General features: G+C 46.5%; 1 protein-coding gene across 2 annotated transcripts in view; it reads left to right on the plus strand.

Annotated features, from left to right (window-relative positions):
* The window catches only part of LOC139402747 (ATP-dependent RNA helicase DDX1-like), a 32566-nt gene that overhangs the window by 2531 nt on the left and 8653 nt on the right, over positions 1 to 21382 (plus strand). The window contains exons 5-20 of one of the 2 annotated variants that reach the window (XM_071146664.1): positions 1380 to 1476; positions 5454 to 5501; positions 5642 to 5725; positions 6681 to 6764; positions 6955 to 7031; positions 7517 to 7589; positions 9487 to 9563; positions 11713 to 11827; positions 12531 to 12669; positions 12810 to 12870; positions 15555 to 15653; positions 17081 to 17170; positions 18095 to 18286; positions 19589 to 19640; positions 20436 to 20582; positions 21235 to 21326. In XM_071146664.1, coding sequence (XP_071002765.1) covers positions 1380 to 1476; positions 5454 to 5501; positions 5642 to 5725; positions 6681 to 6764; positions 6955 to 7031; positions 7517 to 7589; positions 9487 to 9563; positions 11713 to 11827; positions 12531 to 12669; positions 12810 to 12870; positions 15555 to 15653; positions 17081 to 17170; positions 18095 to 18286; positions 19589 to 19640; positions 20436 to 20582; positions 21235 to 21326 — 1527 coding nt within the window. The remainder of the gene's footprint in view (positions 1 to 1379; positions 1477 to 5453; positions 5502 to 5641; positions 5726 to 6680; positions 6765 to 6954; positions 7032 to 7516; positions 7590 to 9486; positions 9564 to 11712; positions 11828 to 12530; positions 12670 to 12809; positions 12871 to 15554; positions 15654 to 17080; positions 17171 to 18094; positions 18287 to 19588; positions 19641 to 20435; positions 20583 to 21234; positions 21327 to 21382) is intronic. The other variant, XM_071146665.1, reaches the window with a different exon arrangement.

The following is a 21382-nucleotide window of genomic DNA, read 5'->3' on the forward strand; positions in this document are numbered from 1 at the left end:
CATACAGTGTTATTGTCAAATCCAGCATCTACTAGAGGTCAGGGGGTCGTTGAAACATGTTCTACCATACAGTGTTATTGTCAAATCCAGCATCTACTAGAGGTCAGGGGGTCGCTGAAACATGTTCTACCATCCCATACGGTGTTATTGTCAAATCCAGCATCTACTAGAGGCCAGGGGGTCGTTGAAACATGTTCTACCATGCAGTGTTATTGTCAAATCCAGCATCTACTAGAGGTCAGGGGGTCGTCGAAACATGTTCTACCATACAGTGTTATTGTCAAATCCAGCATCTACTAGAGGTCAGGGGGTCGTCGAAACATGTTCTACCATCCCATACGGTGTTATTGTCAAATCCAGCATCTACTAGAGGTCAGGGGGTCGTCGAAACATGTTCTACCATGCAGTGTTATTGTCAAATCCAGCATCTACTATTTAATAGAGAAACAAGGGAAATATATGTTCTGAGTCCATGTCCATGCTTAAACCACGTCAAAAGACCAGTTATTTGTGCGTTTAGTAAGAGGATCGAGTCGTGTTTCTGTTGGGTCTACTGCTGCAACACGTGTCATGGCAGAGTTTGAAAAACCAATTGCCACCGAATTGAAAGAAATAATCAAATCTTTCTGTCAGGTAAACCTACTTTGCAGGTAACATTTCATTGAGAAGGTTTTTTGAGGAAAGTCCACGATCAATACTAGCACGGCTAACTGGCTACATATTGGGTGATGGACAAATGCGCTCACCAAACAGACTGGCATTATTGCTGTTATAAACGTGTTACCAACGTAAATAGAAGAGGGAAAATGTTTTGTCATACCCTTGGTATATGGTCTGATATACAATGTATTTTTATCCAATCAGCACTCGGCACCTATTTTTATAATTATTTTTAAGCCAATAGTGGCTTACCAGGGGTGGTATAATGTCAATACGGCTCTGATTGGATAGTAACTGGGAGCTGTGGTGGAACGCATGCACTTAATGAATGTTACTCCAAGCTACAGGTAGATATCTACCTGTTAAAGACCTTCCCCTCTTCCCCTTCTCCTCTTCCCCTTCTCTTCCCCTTCTCCTCTTCCCCTCTTCCCCTCTTCCTCCCCTCCCCTCTTCCTCCCCTCCCCTCTTCCTCCCCTCTCCTCTTCCCCTTCTCCTCTTCCCCTTCTCCTCTTCCCCTTCTCCTCTTCCCCTTCTCCTCTTCCCCTCTTCCTCCCCTCCCTTCTTCCTCCCCTCTCCTCTTCCCCTTCTCCTTCTCCTCTTCTCCTTCTCCTCTTCTCCCTTCCCCCCCTCTTCCCCTCTTCCCCCCCTCCCCTCTTCCCCCCCTCCCCTCTTCCCCTCCCCTCCTCTCTTCCCCTCCTCTCTCCCTCTTCCCTCTCTAGGCCTTCAGTATCCCAGTGATCCAGATAGTGTATGAGACTCTGAAGGACCAGCAGGAGGGGAAGAAGGGGAGAACTGCTGTGAAGACTGGTGGAGCAGGTATGACAGACAGACATATCTTTGCCCTGTCATAAGTGCTATCTGTGTGGCGTCTTGGCCGGCTCTATCCTGTGTGGCGTCTTGGCCGGCTCTATCCTGTGTGGCGTCTTGGCCGGCTCTATCCTGCGTGGCGTCTTGGCCGGCGCTATCCTGCGTGGCGTCTTGGCCGGCGCTATCCGGCGTGGCGTCTTGGCCGGCGCTATCCGGCGTGGCGTCTTGGCCGGCGCTATCCGGCGTGGCGTCTTGGCCGGCGCTATCCGGCGTGGCGTCTTGGCCGGCGCTATCCGGCGTGGCGTCTTGGCCGGCGCTATCCGGCGTGGCGTCTTGGCCGGCGCTATCCGGCGTGGCGTCTTGGCCGGCGCTCTCCGGCGTGGCGTCTTGGCCGGCACTCTCCGGCGTGGCGTCGCGGCCGGCACAATCTAGGGAACAACCGTAATGGATTTTTTTTAGGGGGGGGGGGTCAAGATCAATATTCAATGTCATTAAATGAGGAAACTGATGGCCACATTTCCCACAGACAGCCATGTGATACATTCAGACATGTGACTTTGGTAAAAACTAACTACATAACATCACGATCAGATTGTAATTTGAGTCGTACATGTCTTGATAAACTGGGTACATTTAGATGGTTTCGGCCTAGTCAACACAGGTGTGTATTGAGTCATTGATCTTGTTTTAGCTGATCAGTGGAGGCTATGGAGGTCCATCTGGGACAAACAGAGCCTTGGGAAAAGTATTCAGACCACTTGATTTTTTCCACATTGTGTTATGTTACATCCTTATTCTACAATGGAATAAATCACATTTTTCCTCATCAATCTACACACAATAGCCCATAATGACAAAGCAAAAACAGATTTTTAGTTGTCAGATCACATCACAGCTAACTACAGCTAACACACAGTCACATCACAGCTAACTACAGCTAACACACAGTCACATCACAGCTAACTACAGCTAACACACAGTCACATCACAGCTGACTACAGCTAACACACAGTCACATCACAGCTGACTACAGCTAACACAGTCACATCACAGCTAACTACAGCTAACACACAGTCACATCACAGCTAACTACAGCTAAAACACAGTCACATCACAGCTAACTACAGCTAACACACAGTCACATCACAGCTGACTACAGCTAACACACAGTCACATCACAGCTGACTACAGCTAACACACAGTCACATCACAGCTGACTACAGCTAACACAGTCACATCACAGCTGACTACAGCTAACACACAGTCACATCACAGCTGACTACAGCTAACACACAGTCACATCACAGCTGACTACAGCTAACACACAGTCACATCACAGCTGACTACAGCTAACACACAGTCACATCACAGCTGACTACAGCTAACACACAGTCACATCACAGCTGACTACAGCTAACACAGTCACATCATAGCTAACTACAGCTAACACACAGTCACATCATAGCTAACTACAGCTAACACACAGTCACATCACAGCTAACTACAGCTAACACACAGTCACATCACAGCTGACTACAGCTAAAACACAGTCACATCACAGCTAACTACAGCTAACACACAGTCACATCACAGCTAACACACAGTCACATCACAGCTAACTACAGCTAACACACAGTCACATCACAGCTAACTACAGCTAACACACAGTCACATCACAGCTAACTACAGCTAACACACAGTCACATCACAGCTAACACACAGTCACATCACAGCTAACTACAGCTAACACACAGTCACATCACAGCTGACTACAGCTAACACAGTCACATCACAGCTAACTACAGCTAACACACAGTCACATCACAGCTAACACACAGTCACATCACAGCTAACACACAGTCACATCACAGCTAACACACAGTCACATCACAGCTAACACACAGTCACATCACAGCTAACACACAGTCACATCACAGCTAACACACAGTCACATCACAGCTAACACACAGTCACATCACAGCTAACACACAGTCACATCACAGCTAACTACAGCTAAAACAGTCACATCACAGCTAACTACAGCTAACACACAGTCACATCACAGCTAACTACAGCTAACACACAGTCACATCACAGCTAACACACAGTCACATCACAGCTAACACACAGTCACATCACAGCTAACACACAGTCACATCACAGCTAACACACAGTCACATCACAGCTAACACACAGTCACATCACAGCTAACACACAGTCACATCACAGCTAACACACAGTCACATCACAGCTAACTACAGCTAAAACAGTCACATCACAGCTAACTACAGCTAACACACAGTCACATCACAGCTAACTACAGCTAACACACAGTCACATCACAGCTAACTACAGCTAACACACAGTCACATCACAGCTAAAACACAGTCACATCACAGCTAACACACAGTCACATCACAGCTAACACACAGTCACATCACAGCTAACTACAGCTAACACACAGTCACATCACAGCTAACTACAGCTAACACACAGTCACATCACAGCTAACTACAGCTAAAACAGTCACATCACAGCTAACTACAGCTAACACACAGTCACATCACAGCTAACTACAGCTAACACAGTCACATCACAGCTGACTACAGCTAACACACAGTCACATCACAGCTGACTACAGCTAAAACACAGTCACATCACAGCTAACTACAGCTAACACACAGTCACATCACAGCTAACACACAGTCACATCACAGCTAACTACAGCTAACACACAGTCACATCACAGCTAACTACAGCTAACACACAGTCACATCACAGCTAACACACAGTCACATCACAGCTAACTACAGCTAACACACAGTCACATCACAGCTGACTACAGCTAACACAGTCACATCACAGCTAACTACAGCTAACACACAGTCACATCACAGCTAACACACAGTCACATCACAGCTAACACACAGTCACATCACAGCTAACACACAGTCACATCACAGCTAACACACAGTCACATCACAGCTAACACACAGTCACATCACAGCTAACACACAGTCACATCACAGCTAACACACAGTCACATCACAGCTAACACACAGTCACATCACAGCTAACACACAGTCACATCACAGCTAACACACAGTCACATCACAGCTAACACACAGTAACATCACAGCTAACTACAGCTAACACACAGTCACATCACAGCTGACTACAGCTAACACAGTCACATCACAGCTAACTACAGCTAACACACAGTCACATCACAGCTAACACACAGTCACATCACAGCTAAAACAGTCACATCACAGCTAACTACAGCTAACACACAGTCACATCACAGCTAACTACAGCTAACACACAGTCACATCACAGCTAACTACAGCTAAAACAGTCACATCACAGCTAACTACAGCTAACACACAGTCACATCACAGCTAACTACAGCTAACACACAGTCACATCACAGCTAACTACAGCTAACACACAGTCACATCACAGCTAACTACAGCTAACACACAGACACATCACAGCTAACTACAGCTAACACACAGTCACATCACAGCTAACTACAGCTAAAACAGTCACATCACAGCTAACTACAGCTAACACACAGTCACATCACAGCTGACAGGACAGTGCTCATTTGTACTTATATCCATTTATAATGATCCTGATTTTTAAATGAATCTGGATCAGAGAGGCTTTTAGGATCGTCACTTCCCTTCCTTTGCGTGATGAAGATGGTTACCAAAACATACATCAAGACTTCACCCCCCCCCCCCTGCCAGGGGAGTACATGGGGAAATGTTCTCTACAGGCTTTCCCCCCCAGGGGAGATGACGTTTATATAATGACTGGCTGGGCTGTGGGACAGTGGATGGTGTTAACCGGTGTTTCCTGTGGAATGTGGCGATATAACTCCCTGCTATCAACCAATCAGCAACCAGGATCCAAACAGCCTGTTTTTATAATGTCAGATACTGTTTGTATTAGCAACCACACGTTTGTCTGTGTTTCAGTCTTCAATAAATGGCAGATGAACCCGTATGACAGAAGCACAGCGTTTGGTGAGTCATTGTGTGTCTTCCTGTGGTGAATGAATCAATTCATGTTGTAAACACGTTTTGATTTTAAACATGACATTTACTGTTCTTTCTCCTGCCCCCCCCCACCCCCCCCCCCCCCCCCCCCCCCATCTCCTCTCCAGCCATTGGACCAGACGGACTGTGTTGTCAAAGCAGGGAGTTTAAAGAATGGCATGGCTGTCGCTCTACCAAAGCCATCACCAAGGGTAAGACACATACATACTACCAAATGTACACATGCTGCTCCCTCTCTTATCTCTCTCTCTCCCCCTCCTCTCGCTCTCTGTCTCTCTCTCTCTCTCTCTCTCTCTCTCTCTGTCTCTCTCTCTCTCTCTCTCTGTCTCTGTCTCTGTCTCTCTCTCTCAATTCAATTCAAGGGCTTTATTGGCATGGGAAACATGTGTTAACATTGCCAAAGCAAGTGAAATAGATAATATATAAAGTGAATATATAAAGTGAAATAAACAATAAAAATGAACAGTAAACATTACACATACAGAAGTTTCAAAACAATAAAGACATTACAAATGTCATATTATATATATACAGTGTTTTAACAATGTACAAATGGTTAAGGTATACAAGGGAAAATAAATAAACATAAATATGGGTTGTATTTACAATGGTGTTTTTTCTTCACTGGTTGACCTTTTCTTGTGGCAGCAGGTCACAAATCTTGCTGCTGTGATGTCACACTGTGGTATTTCACCCAGTAGATATGGGAGTTTATCAAAATTGGATTTGTTTTGAAATTCTTTGTGGATCTGTGTAATCTGAGGGAAATATGTCTCTCTAATATGGTCATACATTGGGCAGGAGGTTAGGAAGTGCAGCTCAGTTTCCACCTCATTTTGTGGGCAGTGAGCACATAGCCTGTCTTCTCTTGAGAGTCAGGTCTGTCTACGTCGGCCTTTCTCAATAGCAAGGCTATGCTCACTGAGTCTGTACATAGTCAAAGCTTTCCTTAAGTTTGGGTCAGTCACAGTGGTCAGGTATTCTGCCACTGTGTACTCTCTGTGTAGGGCCAAATAGCATTCTAGTTTGCTCTGTTCTTTTGTTAATTACTTGACACATTGGAAAGAATTATCTTTTTGTTGTCTCATGATTTGGTTGGTCTCTCTCTCTCTCTCTCTCTGTCTCTCTGTCTCTCTCTCCCTCTAGGGAAGTACTACTATGAGGTATCATGTCATGACCAGGGCCTGTGTAGGATCGGCTGGTCTACCAGCCAGGCAGCTTTGGACTTAGGCAAGTACCTCGCTGGTTAAACTCACTGTCGGGCCCAGAGTCCGGTTCAACTCACTGTTGGGCCCCGAGTCCGGTTCAACTCACTGTTGGGCCCCGAGTCCGGTTAAACTCACTGTCGGGCCCCGAGTCCGGTTAAACTCACTGTTGGGCTGTTGTGTTGTTACCATCACTACTGTTGTGTTGTTACCAGGTACCGATAAGTACGGCTTTGGCTTCGGAGGAACGGGGAAGAAATCTCACAACAAACAGTTTGACAGTTATGGAGAGGTACGCTATAGATTGTCTAATATTTACCTACAGCTCTATTCAGTCCCTGACGTTGAAAAATGTAAAATGTTTTCAGTGTGAACTTAAACGACTGTCAGGGAGAATCTGAAATCCACCTGATTTTAGGGAATAGAGTTCCATTGGAGAGACCGTAATCAGACCTGCTGTCTGTCTCTCTCTGTCCTGTAGGAGTTCACCATGCTGTCTGTCTCTCTCTGTCCTGTAGGAGTTCACCATGCTGCCTGTCTCTCTCTGTCCTGTAGGAGTTCACCATGCTGTCTGTCTCTCTCTGTCCTGTAGGAGTTCACCATGCTGTCTGTCTCTCTCTGTCTTGTAGGAGTTCACCATGCTGCCTGTCTCTCTCTGTCCTGTAGGAGTTCACCATGCTGTCTGTCTCTCTCTGTCTTGTAGGAGTTCACCATGCTGTCTGTCTCTCTCTGTCCTGTAGGAGTTCACCATGCTGTCTGTCTCTCTCTGTCTTGTAGGAGTTCACCATGCATGACACCATGGGATGCTATCTGGATCTAGACAACGGACTCCTCTCCTTCTCCAAAAACGGTTTGATGCCTTCCCTTCCCATATTGTGTATACTGTGTAGGTCAGGGTTCACCAGCCCGGTTCCCGGAGAGAGACCCTCCTGGAGGTAATAACTTCAGTTTGTCAACCAGCTAATTACTAGAGTTAGGTGCGCTAGATTAGGGTTGGAGCCACTGGCATTCAGGCCAAAGAGTTCAATCTTGGTTTCATCAGACCAGAGAACCTTGCTTCTCATGATCTGAGAGTCAGGTGCCTTTTGGTAAACTCCAAGCAGGCTGTCATGTGCCTTTTACTGAGGAGTGGCTTCCATCTGGCCACTACCATAAAAGCCTGATTGGTGGAGTGCTGCAGAGATGGTTGTCCTTCTGGAAGGTTCTTCCATTGCCACAGAGGAAATCTAGAGCCTTGTCAAAGTGACCATCAGGTTCTCTGGGTCACCTCCCTGACCAAGGCTCTTGTCCCCTGATTGGTCAGTTTGTCTGTGCGGCCAGCTCTAGGAAGAGTCTTGGTGGTTCCAGACTTCTTCCATTTAAGAATGATGGAGGCCACTGTGCTCTTGGGTACCTTCAATGCTGCAGAAATGTTTTGGTACCCTTCCCCAGATCTGTGCCTCGACACAATCTTGTCTCGGAGCTCTACGGACAATTCCTTCGACCTCATGGCCTGGTTTTTGCTCTGACATGCACTGTCAACTGTGGGACCTTATATAGACAGGTGTGAGTGAGCCTTGCCAGATCATGTCCAATCAATTGAATTTACCACAGGTGGACTCCAATCAAGTTGTAGAAACATCTCAAGGATGATCAATGGAAACAGGATGCACCCGAGATCAATTTCAAGTCTTATAGCAAAGGGTCTGAATACTTATGTAAATGTTTTTTTTTCCCAATATTTTTTAAAATGTAAATTAGGAAAAAAATATATGTTGTCACTTTGATTTTGGGCGGTGTCGTGTGTAGATGTCGTGTGTAGATGTAGGTGTCGTGTGTAGATGTGGGTGTCGTGTGTAGGTGTCGTGTGTAGATGTCGTGTGTAGATGCCGTGTGTAGATGTCGTGTGTAGGTGTCGTGTGTGGGTGTCGTGTGTAGATGTAGGTGTCGTGTGTGGGTGTCGTGTGTGGGTGTCGTGTGTAGATGTCGTGTGTAGATGTCGTGTGTAGATGTGGGTGTCGTGTGTGGGTGTCGTGTGTAGGTGTCGTGTGTAGGTGTCGTGTGTAGGTGTCGTGTGTAGGTGTCGTGTGTAGGTGTCGTGTGTAGGTGTCGTGTGTAGGTGTCGTGTGTAGGTGTCGTGTGTAGATGTCGTGTGTAGATGTCGTGTGTAGATGTGGGTGTCGTGTGTAGATGTCGTGTGTGGGTGTCGTGTGTGGGTGTCGTGTGTGGGTGTCGTGTGTAGGTGTCGATGGCTTGTTTTCAGAAAGGAGATATTTTTGGAGATTTTTATTTTCAATTTAAGATTCTTCAATCTGAATTGGTTCTCTAGCTGATTGTTACGTGTCACTTCAGGGAGGGGTGTAAATGCTTTAATATTTAATCTGCCCTCTGAATTCATATTCATTATATAAACAGGCCTGTTTTAATTTTGTCTGGCTTGCCGTTCCAAATAGGGCATATGGCAGGGCCACAAGTAAATGACTAAGCTGGGATTTGACTAAACAGTAGATCAGGGTGATTTCTTCACAAATAGACAGGAATTTTCCTTCCTGTGGTAGGAAGATCATATCTATTTTTACTAACTTTCTATTAAAATGTATTGTCGTGAGATCGTTTCTTTATTTGGGGATATGACCCAGTCTCGGGTCCAGTACCAGTACCAGCCCCATTGAGTGTCTGTCTTGACTTGGTGTCAGACGGTAGGGACTCCAGGCAGGTACTCTCTCAGGTACTGACCTGGGCTCTCGCTCAATCTCTCTCTCTCTCAGGTACTGACCTGGGCTTGGCGTTTGAGATCCCAGCTCTTCTGAAGAACCAGCCCTTCTTTGCTTCCTGTGTCCTCAAGGTATGACACACACAGTCGCTCTTCACTCACTACCGGTCAAAAGTTTTAGAACATCTTCTCATTTCAAGGGATTTTATTTATTTTTTACTATTTTCTATGTTGTAGAATTTGAGAAAGCTTTGTTTGCTCTTGGCAGTCATCAAAGCAATGGGTGGTTTATTTTGAATAATCTCAAATATAAAATATATTTTGATTTGTTTAACACTTTTTTGGTTACTACATGATTCCACATGTGTTATTTCATAGTTTTGATGTCTTCACTATTATTCTACAATGTAGAAAATAGTAAATATAGAGAAAATCCCATGAATGAGTAGATGTGTCCAAACTGTTGACTGGTAGTGTAAATCTACTTGAAAATCTATGACAAGACTTCAAAATGGCTGTCTAACAATGATCAACAACCAATTTAGCAGAGCTTGAAGAATTTTATTTTCTAATAATCATGTGCAAATATTAGACTTTAGAGACTTACCCAGAAAGACTCACGGCTCTTAGAGACTTACCCAGAAAGACTCACGGCTCTTAGAGACTTACCCAGAAAGACTCACGGCTCTTAGAGACTTACCCAGAAAGACTCACAGCTCTTAGAGATTTACCCAGAAAGACTCACGGCTCTTAGAGACTTACCCAGAAAGACTCACAGCTCTTAGAGACTTACCCAGAAAGACTCACGGCTGTAATCACTCTTAGAGACTTACCCAGAAAGACTCACAGCTGTAATCACTCTTAGAGACTTACCCAGAAAGACTCACGGCTGTAATCACTCTTAGAGACTTACCCAGAAAGACTCACGGCTCTTAGAGACTTACCCAGAAAGACTCACAGCTCTTAGAGACTTACCCAGAAAGACTCACAGCTCTTAGAGACTTACCCAGAAAGACTCACGGCTGTAATCACAATCGACTATTCAAGGGTGTGAATACTGATGTAAATTAGATTTCTGAGTGTCTTTTTTTAAAATACATTTTACAAAAATGTCTAAAGTGTTTCACTTTGTCATAATGAGGTTTTGTGTGTAAATGGGAGAAACCTAATCCGATTTGAATTCAGGCTGTAACACAACAATGTAGATAAGTTGGAGTGTTTATTCTTTAGGTGCTATGTATTATACCTTTACAGCATTAATATCATTAATATGTTTTATATTGTTTTGTAAAAGAACGATAAGCTATACAATTATCTGCATGTATTCATACGTTCCAGACGTGGGGCTCTAACAGACTCACCGTTCAGACGTGGGGCTCTAACAGACGTGGGGCTCTAACAGACTCACCGTTCCAGACGTGGGGCTCTAACAGACTCACCGTTCCAGACGTGGGGCTCTAACAGACTCACCGTTCCAGACGTGGGGCTCTAACAGACTCACCGTTCCAGACGTGGGGCTCTAACAGACTCACCGTTCCAGACGTGGGGCTCTAACAGACTCACCGTTCAGACGTGGGGCTCTAACAGACGTGGGGCTCTAACAGACTCACCGTTCAGACGTGGGGCTCTAACAGACGTGGGGCTCTAACAGACTCACCGTTCCAGACGTGGGGCTCTAACAGACTCACCGTTCCAGACGTGGGGCTCTAACAGACTCACCGTTCAGACGTGGGGCTCTAACAGACGTGGGGCTCTAACAGACTCACTGTTCCAGACGTGGGGCTCTAACAGACTCACCGTTCCGGACGTGGGGCTCTAACAGACTCACCGTTCAGACGTGGGGCTCTAACAGACTCACCGTTCGGACGTGGGGCTCTAACAGACTCACCGTTCCGGACGTGGGGCTCTAACAGACTCACCGTTCCGGACGTGGGGCTCTAACAGACTCACCGTTCCAGGCGTGGGGCTCTAACAGACTCACCGTTCCAGGCGTGGGGCTCTAACAGACTCACCGTTCCAGACGTGGGGCTCTAACAGACTCACCGTTCCAGACGTGGGGCTCTAACAGACTCACCGTTCCAGGCGTGGGGCTCTAACAGACTCACCGTTCCAGGCGTGGGGCTCTAACAGACTCACCGTTCCAGGCGTGGGGCTCTAACAGACTCACCGTTCCAGGCGTGGGGCTCTAACAGACTCACCGTTCCAGACGTGGGGCTCTAACAGACTCACCGTTCCAGACGTGGGGCTCTAACAGACGTTCTCTCTTCTCTCCATCTGACAGAATGCAGAGCTGAAGTTTAACTTTGGGGGGGAGGAGTTTAAGAATCCTCCCAAGACTGGCTTCGTAGCGGTGGACCAAGCTTCTGAGGGACATGTGGTCAAATCCAGCCAGACAGGTAGGTCCAGCCAGACAGGTAGGTGTAGTCAAATCCAGCCAGACAGGTAGATCCAGCTAGATAGGTAGGAGGTGTGGTCATATACAGCCAGACAGGTAGAGGGTGTGGTTAAATCCAGTCAGACAGGTAGGGGTTGTGGTTAAATCCAGCCAGACAGGTAGGGGTTGTGGTTAAATCCAGCCAGACAGGTAGGGGTTGTGGTTAAATCCAGCCAGTAAGGGTAGGGGGTGTGGTTAAATCCAGCCAGACGGGTAGGGGGTGTGGTCAAGCCCAGCCAGACGGGTAGGGGGTGTGGTCAAGCCCAGCCAGACGGGTAGGGGGTGTGGTCAAGCCCAGCCATACGGGTAGGGGGTGTGGTCAAGCCCAGCCAGACGGGTAGGGGGTGTGGTCAAGCCCAGCCAGACGGGTAGGGGGGTGTGGTCAAGCCCAGCCAGACGGGTAGGGGGTGTGGTCAAGCCCAGCCAGACGGGTAGGGGGTGTGGTCAAGCCCAGCCAGACGGGTAGGGGGTGTGGTCAAGCCCAGCCAGACGGGTAGGGGGTGTGGTCAAGCCCAGCCAGACACATGAGAAACTAACCAATGAATACTGTTTAGCCACTAATACCTCAACAACCCCGTCCCCTTTAGACACCGTCCTGAATATTCCAACGAGACTTTCTCCCTTTCTGCTTCCTTGGTAGTTGAATGTGTCTCTCTCTGACGCAGGCAGTGTTAAGGTGTCGGAGGTGAAGGCTGCTTCCTGTGGTCCCAAAGCTCTGATCGTCGAACCGTCTAAAGAGCTTGCTGAACAGACCCTCAACAACGTTAACCAGTGTAAGAGATATGTGGACAATCCCAAGCTCAGGTACGGTACATACCTCTCTGTCTGTCTTTCTCTCTCTTTGTCTCTCTCTCTCTCTTTGTCTCTCGGTCTCTCTCTCGCTCTTTGTCTCTCTCTGTCTCTGTGTGTGTGTCTAATTACGCGGTATGTGTGTGTCATTCCAGAGATCTTCTGATCATCGGAGGTGTTCCTGCTAGAGACCAGCTGGCTGTACTGGAACAAGGGGTAGGTTGGAACAAGCTATATGGAATTGTTTTAAGAAGGTCAAAGGCAGAGTTGTAAAGAAAGAGCCATCTCTCAGACTGGCCAATAAAAAGAAAAGATTAAGATGGACAAAAGAACAGAGACACTGGACAGAGGAATTCTGCCTAGAAGGCCAGCATCCCAGAGTCGCCTCTTCACTGTTGACGTTGAGACTGGACAGAGGAGCTCTGCCTAGAAGGCCAGCATCCCAGAGTCACCTCTTCACTGTTGACGTTGAGACTGGACAGAGGAGCTCTGCCTAGAAGGCCAGCATCCCAGAGTCACCTCTTCACTGTTGACGTTGAGACTGGACAGAGGAACTCTGTCTAGAAGGCCAGCATCCCAGAGTCGCCTCTTCACTGTTGACGTTGAGACTGGACAGAGGAACTCTGTCTAGTAGACCAGCATCCCAGAGTCGCCTCTTTACTGTTAACGCTGAGACTGGACAGAGGAACTCTGCCTTGAAGGCCAGCATCCCGGAGTCACCTCTTCACTGTTGACGTTGAGACTGGTGTTTTGCGGGTACTATTTAATGAAGCTGCCAGTTGAGGACTTGTGAGGCATCTGTTTCTCAAACTAGACACTCTAATGTACTTGTCCTCTTGCTCAGTTGTGCACCGGGGCCTCCCACTCCTCTTTCTATTCTGGTTAGAGCCAGTTTGCGCTGTTCTGTGAAGGGAGTTGTACACAACGTTGTACGAGATCTTCAGTTTCTTGGCAATTTCTCGCATGGAATAGTCTTCATTTCTCAGAACAAGAATAGACTGACGAGTTTCAGAAGAAATTTCTTTGTTTCTGGCCATTTTGAGCCTGTAATCGAACCCACAAATGCTGATGCTCCAGATACTCAACTAGTCTAAAGAAGGCCAGTTTTATTGCTTCTTTAATCAGTACAACAGTTTTCAGCTGTGCTAACATAATTGCAAAAGGTTTTTCTAATGATCAATTAGCCTTTTAAAATTATAAACTAGGATTAGCTAACACAACGTGCCATTGGAACACAGGAGTGATGGTTGCTGATAATGGGCCTCTGTACACCTATGTAGATATTCCATAAAAAAATCAGCCGTTTCCAGCTACAATAGTCATTTAAAACATTAACAATGTCTACACTGTGTTTCTGATCAATTTGATGTTATTTTAATGGACAAAAAAGGTGTTTTTCTTTAAAAACAGGGACATTTCAGTGACATTTAGAGCTTATGAACGTGTATTTTTGCCACTAAACATACTTCCATTCATTTTTTTTTTCAACTGATACCTGGGGACCTTCAGACCAGTGTTGTGAGGCCTGTGGGCTGGCCTGGAGCAGAACATGTTCGCGTGAAAAGTTAGAGACTCAGAGGGGTCATATTAGTGTGGACTGTTAGGACACGACAGATCGACTGTACCGACCTCAGACGAGTCCCGGGGACTCTTGTGTGAGTCGTCAGGCAAAACATGAGAAAACCGTCAATTTCGTGAGAGTCGAATCTTTCCATTAGAGGGGTAGCTTGTAGGCCAAACTGTTCAGACTATTTTGTGTGAAGAATGATCTTTGGAACGTCTCCTGGTCTGATAAACAGCTTTGACTGCAGATACGGAAGCGCGACAGAGGCAGATGCAGTGGATTGAGGCGAATCAAATGCAACAAAACAACAACTAATCTCCTAGTTTAAACTGACACATTTTTTACAGGGATTTTTTTTCCTCTGGATTATGCTAATTAGGTTTCCTCGGGGCGCTGACATCGACCTTGGGGGATAACAATTTATGAAGGAGGCAAAACGCTGCATCATTTCCTGGTTAATAAAATGGCCGTTTCACTAAAGCAGGTCCAATGTAGAGAATCATTGTACCATCTAAACCACTGGGAAGTGTATTTTTCAGAACCCGCAGTATAGTCTTTTCATTGTTTGACGCTGGTGTACAAACATATTTAAAGTCAAAGAAGCAAAACTTCAACGTAATAACGGGAAACATAGACATTTCACATAGAACAGATCTACAGCTCCTTAGACTTGCTTTCAATGAGTGGCAGATCTATAACTCACATTTCTGTTATGATTGTTTCATATCTGCAAAGTAGTTAAAACGCTGTCAGTTCCACTTCAAGTAGTTGTATAATATTTCTCCACCTGGCTCTTTCTCTCCGCTCCTTTCTTCCTCTCCGCTCCTTTCTTCCTCTCCTCTCCTTTCTTCCTCTCCTCTCCTTTCTTCCTCTCCTCTCCTTTCTTCCTCTCCTCTCCTTTCTTCCCCTCCTCTCCTTTCTTCCTCTCCTTTCTTCCTCTCCTTTCTTCCTCTCCTTTCCTTTCTTCCTCTCCTCTCCCTCCTCTCCTTTCCGCTCCTCTTCTTTTCTCTCCTTTCCTTTCCTCTCCTCTCCTTTCTCTCCTTTCTTCCTCTCCTTTCTTCCTCTCCTTTCTTCCTCTCCTTTCTTCCTCTCCTTTCTTCCTCTCCTTTCTTCCTCTCCTTTCTTCCTTTCCTCTCCTCTCCTTTCTTCCTTTCCTCTCATTTCCTCTCCTTTTCTCTCCTTTCCTCCTTCCTTCCTTTCCTCTCCTTCCTTCCTTTCCTCTCCTTTCTTCCTCTCCTTTCTTCCTCTCCTCTCCTTTCCTCTCCTTCCTTCCTCTCCTTTCCTCTCCTTTCCTCTCCTTTCTTCCTCTCCTTTCCTCCTCTCCTCTCCCGCCCAGGTGGACATCGTGGTTGGAACACCAGGTCGTCTCGATGACCTCATCTCTACGGGGAAACTCACCTTGTCTCAAGTCCGCTTCCTGGTCCTAGATGAGTGTGTATGTACCTGTCTGACTGTCAATGTACCTGTCTGACTGTCAATGTACCTGTCTGACTGTCAGTTGTCTGGTCCTGGATGAGTGTCTGTCTGACTGTCAGGTGTCTGGTCCTGGATGAGTGTCTGTCTGACTGTCAGGTGTCTGGTCCTGGATGAGTGTCTGTCTGACTGTCAGGTGTCTGGTCTTGGATGAGTGTCTGTCTGACTGTCAGGTGTCTGGTCCTGGATGAGTGTCTGTCTGACTGTCAGGTGTCTGGTCCTGGATGAGTGTCTGTCTGACTGTCAGGTGTCTGGTCCTGGATGAGTGTCTGTCTGACTGTCAGGTGTCTGGTCCTGGATGAGTGTAATTCCCCTTTAGTTGCAAGTTTAGAACGAGGAAGGTGTCAGTCTGACCATGTTTATTGTAGACCTACTGCAGCATGTCATGGCAGAGTTTGCAGAAGTAGGGCCACCCAAACCCAATTGATGCAAATAATCAGGATATCTTTGTCAGGTAAGCCGACACTGCAGTTAACGGTTCATTCAGAAGGTTAGCATTAGCACGGCTAACTGGCTACATATTGAAGTTAGCCGACGCTGCGGTTAAACGCTTCATTCAGAAGGTTAGCATTAGCATGGCTAACTGGCTACATATCGAGGTAAGCCGACGCTGCGGTTAACGGTTCATTCAGAAGGTTAGCATTAGCACGGCTAACTGGCTACATATTGAAGTTAGCCGACGCTGCGGTTAAACGCTTCATTCAGAAGGTTAGCATTAGCACGGCTAACTGGCTACATATCGAGGTTAGCCGACGCTGCGGTTAACGGTTCATTCAGAAGGTTAGCATTAGCACGGCTAACTGGCTACATATCGAGGTAAGCCGACGCTGCGGTTAACGGTTCATTCAGAAGGTTAGCATTAGCACGGCTAACTGGCTACATATCGAGGTAAGCCGACGCTGCGGTTAACGGTTCATTCAGAAGGTTAGCATTAGCACGGCTAACTGGCTACATATCGAGGTAAGCCGACGCTGCGGTTAACGGTTCATTCAGAAGGTTAGCATTAGCATATATATATATTATATGTAATATTGCTGGAAATTATTTGGCAGATAGCTGTTATGTTTGTCTTTTGTAAGCCAATAGTGGCTAACCAGGGGTTCAGACATACTGCATACTTCTGGGATAATGTGGCTTTGATTGGATAGAAACCAGGAGCTTGTTAATGACGGTTTTGTGATGGAACAGATTTTAGAAAATCAATTAATCTTTCAGAATTACTTTGTGAGTTACTGGTTGGTGGGATGGGAGACACTGTCAGCTGGCGATCTACCCGTTGGAGGACCCCCTGGTTCCAGACCCCCCCCTGTAAAGTAACTAGCGTTGGGCCCTTTATCCAGTGTGTAACCTGTATAGTGTAATATATATAGTATGTTGTCTCCTCTCCAGGATGGTCTCCTAACTGCCGGCTACACCGACTTTATCATGAGAATCTACAACCAGATTCCTCAAGTCACCTCGGACGGCAAGAGACTTCAGGTACGCTACCCCTAGTGTCTGTCTGAACCTATATATTACTGTGTTAGACCCCTAGTGTCTGTCTGAACCTATATATTACTCTGTTATACCCCTAGTGTCTGTCTGAACCTATATATTACTCTGTTAGACCCCTAGTGTCTGTCTGAACCTATATATTACTGTGTTAGACCCCTAGTGTCTGTCTGAACCTATATATTACTCTGTTAGACCCCCTAGTGTCTGTCTGAACCTATATATTACTCTGTTAGACCCCCTAGTGTCTGTCTGAACCTATATATTACTGTTAGACCCCTAGTGTCTGTCTGAACCTATATATTACTGTTAGACCCCTAGTGTCTGTCTGGACCTATATATTACTCTGTTAGACCCCTAGTGTCTGTCTGTCTCTGAACCTATATATTACTGTGTTAGACCCCTAGTGTCTGTCTGAACCTATATATTACTCTGTTAGACCCCTAGTGTCTGTCTGGACCTATATATTACTCTGTTAGACCCCTAGTGTCTGTCTGTCTCTGAACCTATATATTACTGTGTTAGACCCCTAGTGTCTGTCTGAACCTATATATTACTCTGTTAGACCCCTAGTGTCTGTCTGGACCTATATATTACTCTGTTAGACCCCTAGTGTCTGTCTGTCTCTGAACCTATATATTACTGTGTTAGACCCCCTAGTGTCTGTCTGAACCTATATATTACTGTTAGACCCCTAGTGTCTGTCTGTCTCTGAACCTATATATTACTGTGTTAGACCCCCTAGTGTCTGTCTGAACCTATATATTACTGTTAGACCCCTAGTGTCTGTCTGAACCTATATATTACTGTGTTAGACCCCTAGTGTCTGTCTGAACCTATATATTACTCTGTTATACCCCTAGTGTCTGTCTGGACCTATATATTACTCTGTTATTCCTCTCTCTGTACCAGGTCATCGTCTGCTCAGCGACGCTCCACTCCTTCGATGTGAAGAAGCTGTCGGAGAGGATCATGCACTTCCCCACCTGGGTGGACCTGAAGGGAGAGGATTCTGTCCCTGAGACCGTACATCACGTGGTCGTACCTGTTAACCCTAAACACGACCGCAGCTGGGAACGCCTCGACCGCAAGAACCACATCCTGGTCAGTCTGGGGTCAGAGAGAATAGAACCACATCCTGGTCAGTCTGAGGTCAGAGAGAATAGAACCACATCCTGGTCAGTCTGGGGTCAGAGAGAATAAAAGCACATCCTGGTCATTCTGGTGTCAGAGAGAATAAAAGCACATCCTGGTCAGTCTGGGCTCAGAGAGAATAAAAGCACTTCCTGGTCAGTCTGGGCTCAGAGAGAATAAAAGCACATCCTGGTCAGTCTGGGGTCAGAGAGAATAAAAGCACATCCTGGTCAGTCTGGGGTCAGAGAGAATAAAAGCACATCCTGGTCAGTCTGGGGGTCAGAGAATAAAAGCACATCCTGGTCAGTCTGGGGTCAGAGAGAATAAAAGCACATCCTGGTCAGTCTGGGGTCAGAGAGAATAAAAGCACATCCTGGTCAGTCTGGGGTCAGAGAGAATAAAAGCACATCCTGGTCAGTCTGGGGGTCAGAGAATAAAAGCACATCCTGGTCAGTCTGGGGTCAGAGAGAATAAAAGCACATCCTGGTCAGTCTGGGGTCAGAGAGAATAAAAGCACATCCTGGTCAGTCTGGGGGTCAGAGAATAAAAGCACATCCTGGTCAGTCTGGGGGTCAGAGAATAAAAGCACATCCTGGTCAGTCTGGGGTCAGAATAAAAGCACATCCTGGTCAGTCTGGGGTCAGAAAGAATAGAAGCACATCCTGGTCAGTCTGGGGTCAGAGAGAATAAAAGCACATCCTGGTCAGTCTGGGGTCAGAGAGAATAAAAGCACATCCTGGTCAGTCTGGGGTCAGAAAGAATAGAAGCACTTCTGGTTTGATCAGGGGTCACCATAGAGTTGAGTAGAGCAGGGGGCTTCCCAAACTCGGGCCTGGGACCCAGGGTGCACCTTTAGGTTTTTAGAATGACACAGCTGATTTTAAATCATCAAAGCTTGATGACGAGTTAGTTATTTAAATCAGCTGTGTAGTTGAAAGATCAGAAGGTGTACCTAGGGGAGCCCCGGACCTGAGTTTAGGAAACCCTGAGGTAGAGGATGTACGGTATCTTCTGACAGCATGAACCCTTAAGGGTTCTCTCCGTCTTATTTTAATACTCTAATTGCTCTCCTTCCTCTCTTTCCTCCTCCTTTCTCTCCTCCCTCATTCCTCCTCCTTTCTCTCCTCCCTCCTTCCTCCTCCTTTCTCTTTCCTTTCTCTCCTTCCTCCTCGTTCCTCTTTCCTCTCGTTCCTCCCTCTCTCCCTCTCTCCTTTCTCTCCTCCTTCTCTCCTTCCTCCTCTCTCCTTCCTCCTCCTCTCCTGTGTGTTTCAGACTGATGAGGTCCATGCTAAAGACAACACCAGACCAGGAGCCAACAGCTCAGGTCAGACTGACCCCCTGCATAAAGCCTCCATCCCAAATGGCACCTTGTTTCTAAAGCACCCTGGTTCAAGTAGTGCACTATATAGGGGCCCTGGTTAAAGTAGTGCACTATATAGGGGCCCTGGTTCAAGTAGTGCACTATATAGGGGCCCTGGTCAAAGTAGTGCACTATATAGGGGCCCTGGTCAAAGTAGTGCACTATATAGGGGCCCTGGTCAAAGTAGTGCACTATATAGGGCAGGGATCACCTCGAATCAGCCGCCGGCCAATTTATTTCCTGAGTGGATGAGGGGGACTGCAACGTCATAATTAGTATACTTCAAATTGACCACAAGAAGCCCAAACCGATATAATATTTGACTAAAACCTATACAATCACATCTCCCTGTGTGGGAATACTTCAACATCTAAATTAAAATCACTTGGAGATAATTTCCTGGTGTTTTTAGTCTTATGTCCAACAATGACAATTTGCTCAACTGAGGGGGGGACAAATGAAAGGGCCCCCTGGGCTGCCAGTTGGGGAGCTCTGATGTAGGGGTCCCGGCCAGTTGGAGAGCTCTGATGTAGGGGGGGCCGGCCAGTTGGGGAGCTCTGATGTAGGGGTCCCGGCCAGTTGGGGAGCTCTGATGTATGGGGGGCCGGCCAGTTGGGGAGCTCTGATGTAGGGGGGGCCGGCCAGTTGGGGAGCTCTGATGTAGGGGGGGCCGGCCAGTTGGGGAGCTCTGATATTACGTTGTAATGTCCTGTTTCCTAGCGTAAGGTTATGGTCTGACTTGTTACTGTGTGTGTGTAGAGATGTGGTCTGAGGCCATCAAGATCTTGAAGGGGGAGTACACCATCAGAGCCATCAAGGAACACAACATGGACCAGGCCATCATCTTCTGTCGGACCAAGATCGACTGTGACAACATGGAGCAGTACTTCATCGTACAGGGAGGAGGTGAGTTAGAATACTACTACTCTACGACATAAATACAGCAATACTACTACAACATGGAGCAGTACTTCATAGTACAGGGAGGAGGTGAGTTAGAATACTACTACTGTACTACAATACTACTACAGAATGGAGCAGTACTTCATAGTACAGGGAGGAGGTGAGTTAGAATACTACTACTGTACTACAATACTACTACAGAATGGAGCAGTACTTCATAGTACAGGGAGGATGTGAGTTAGAATACTACATAAATACTACTACAACATGGAGCAGTACTTCATCGTACAGGGAGGAGGTGAGTTAGAATACTACTACTGTACTACAATACTACTACAGAATGGAGCAGTACTTCATAGTACAGGGAGGAGGTGAGTTAGAATACTGTACTACATAAATACTACTACAACATGGAGCAGTACTTCATAGTACAGGGAGGAGGTGAGTTAGAATACTACATAAATACTACTACAACATGGAGCAGTACTTCATCGTACAGGGAGGAGGTGAGTTAGAATACTACTACTGTACTACAATACTACTACAGAATGGAGCAGTACTTCATAGTACAGGGAGGAGGTAAAGTTAGAATACTACTACAGTACTACATCAATACTACTACAGGGAGGTGTGTTATACTCTGTCCCTCCATTAGGTCCAGATAAAAAAGGCCACCAGCTTTCCTGTGTCTGTCTCCATGGTGACCGGAAGCCCAACGAACGCAAGACCAATCTGGACCGATTCAAGGTCAGCAGCGTCACTTAGCCACTGGCGGGATATGACCTCACTGAGCCACTGGCGGG

Source organism: Oncorhynchus clarkii, unplaced genomic scaffold (genome assembly GCF_045791955.1).
Source record: "Oncorhynchus clarkii lewisi isolate Uvic-CL-2024 unplaced genomic scaffold, UVic_Ocla_1.0 unplaced_contig_6721_pilon_pilon, whole genome shotgun sequence".
Taxonomy (NCBI): Eukaryota; Metazoa; Chordata; class Actinopteri; order Salmoniformes; family Salmonidae; genus Oncorhynchus; species Oncorhynchus clarkii.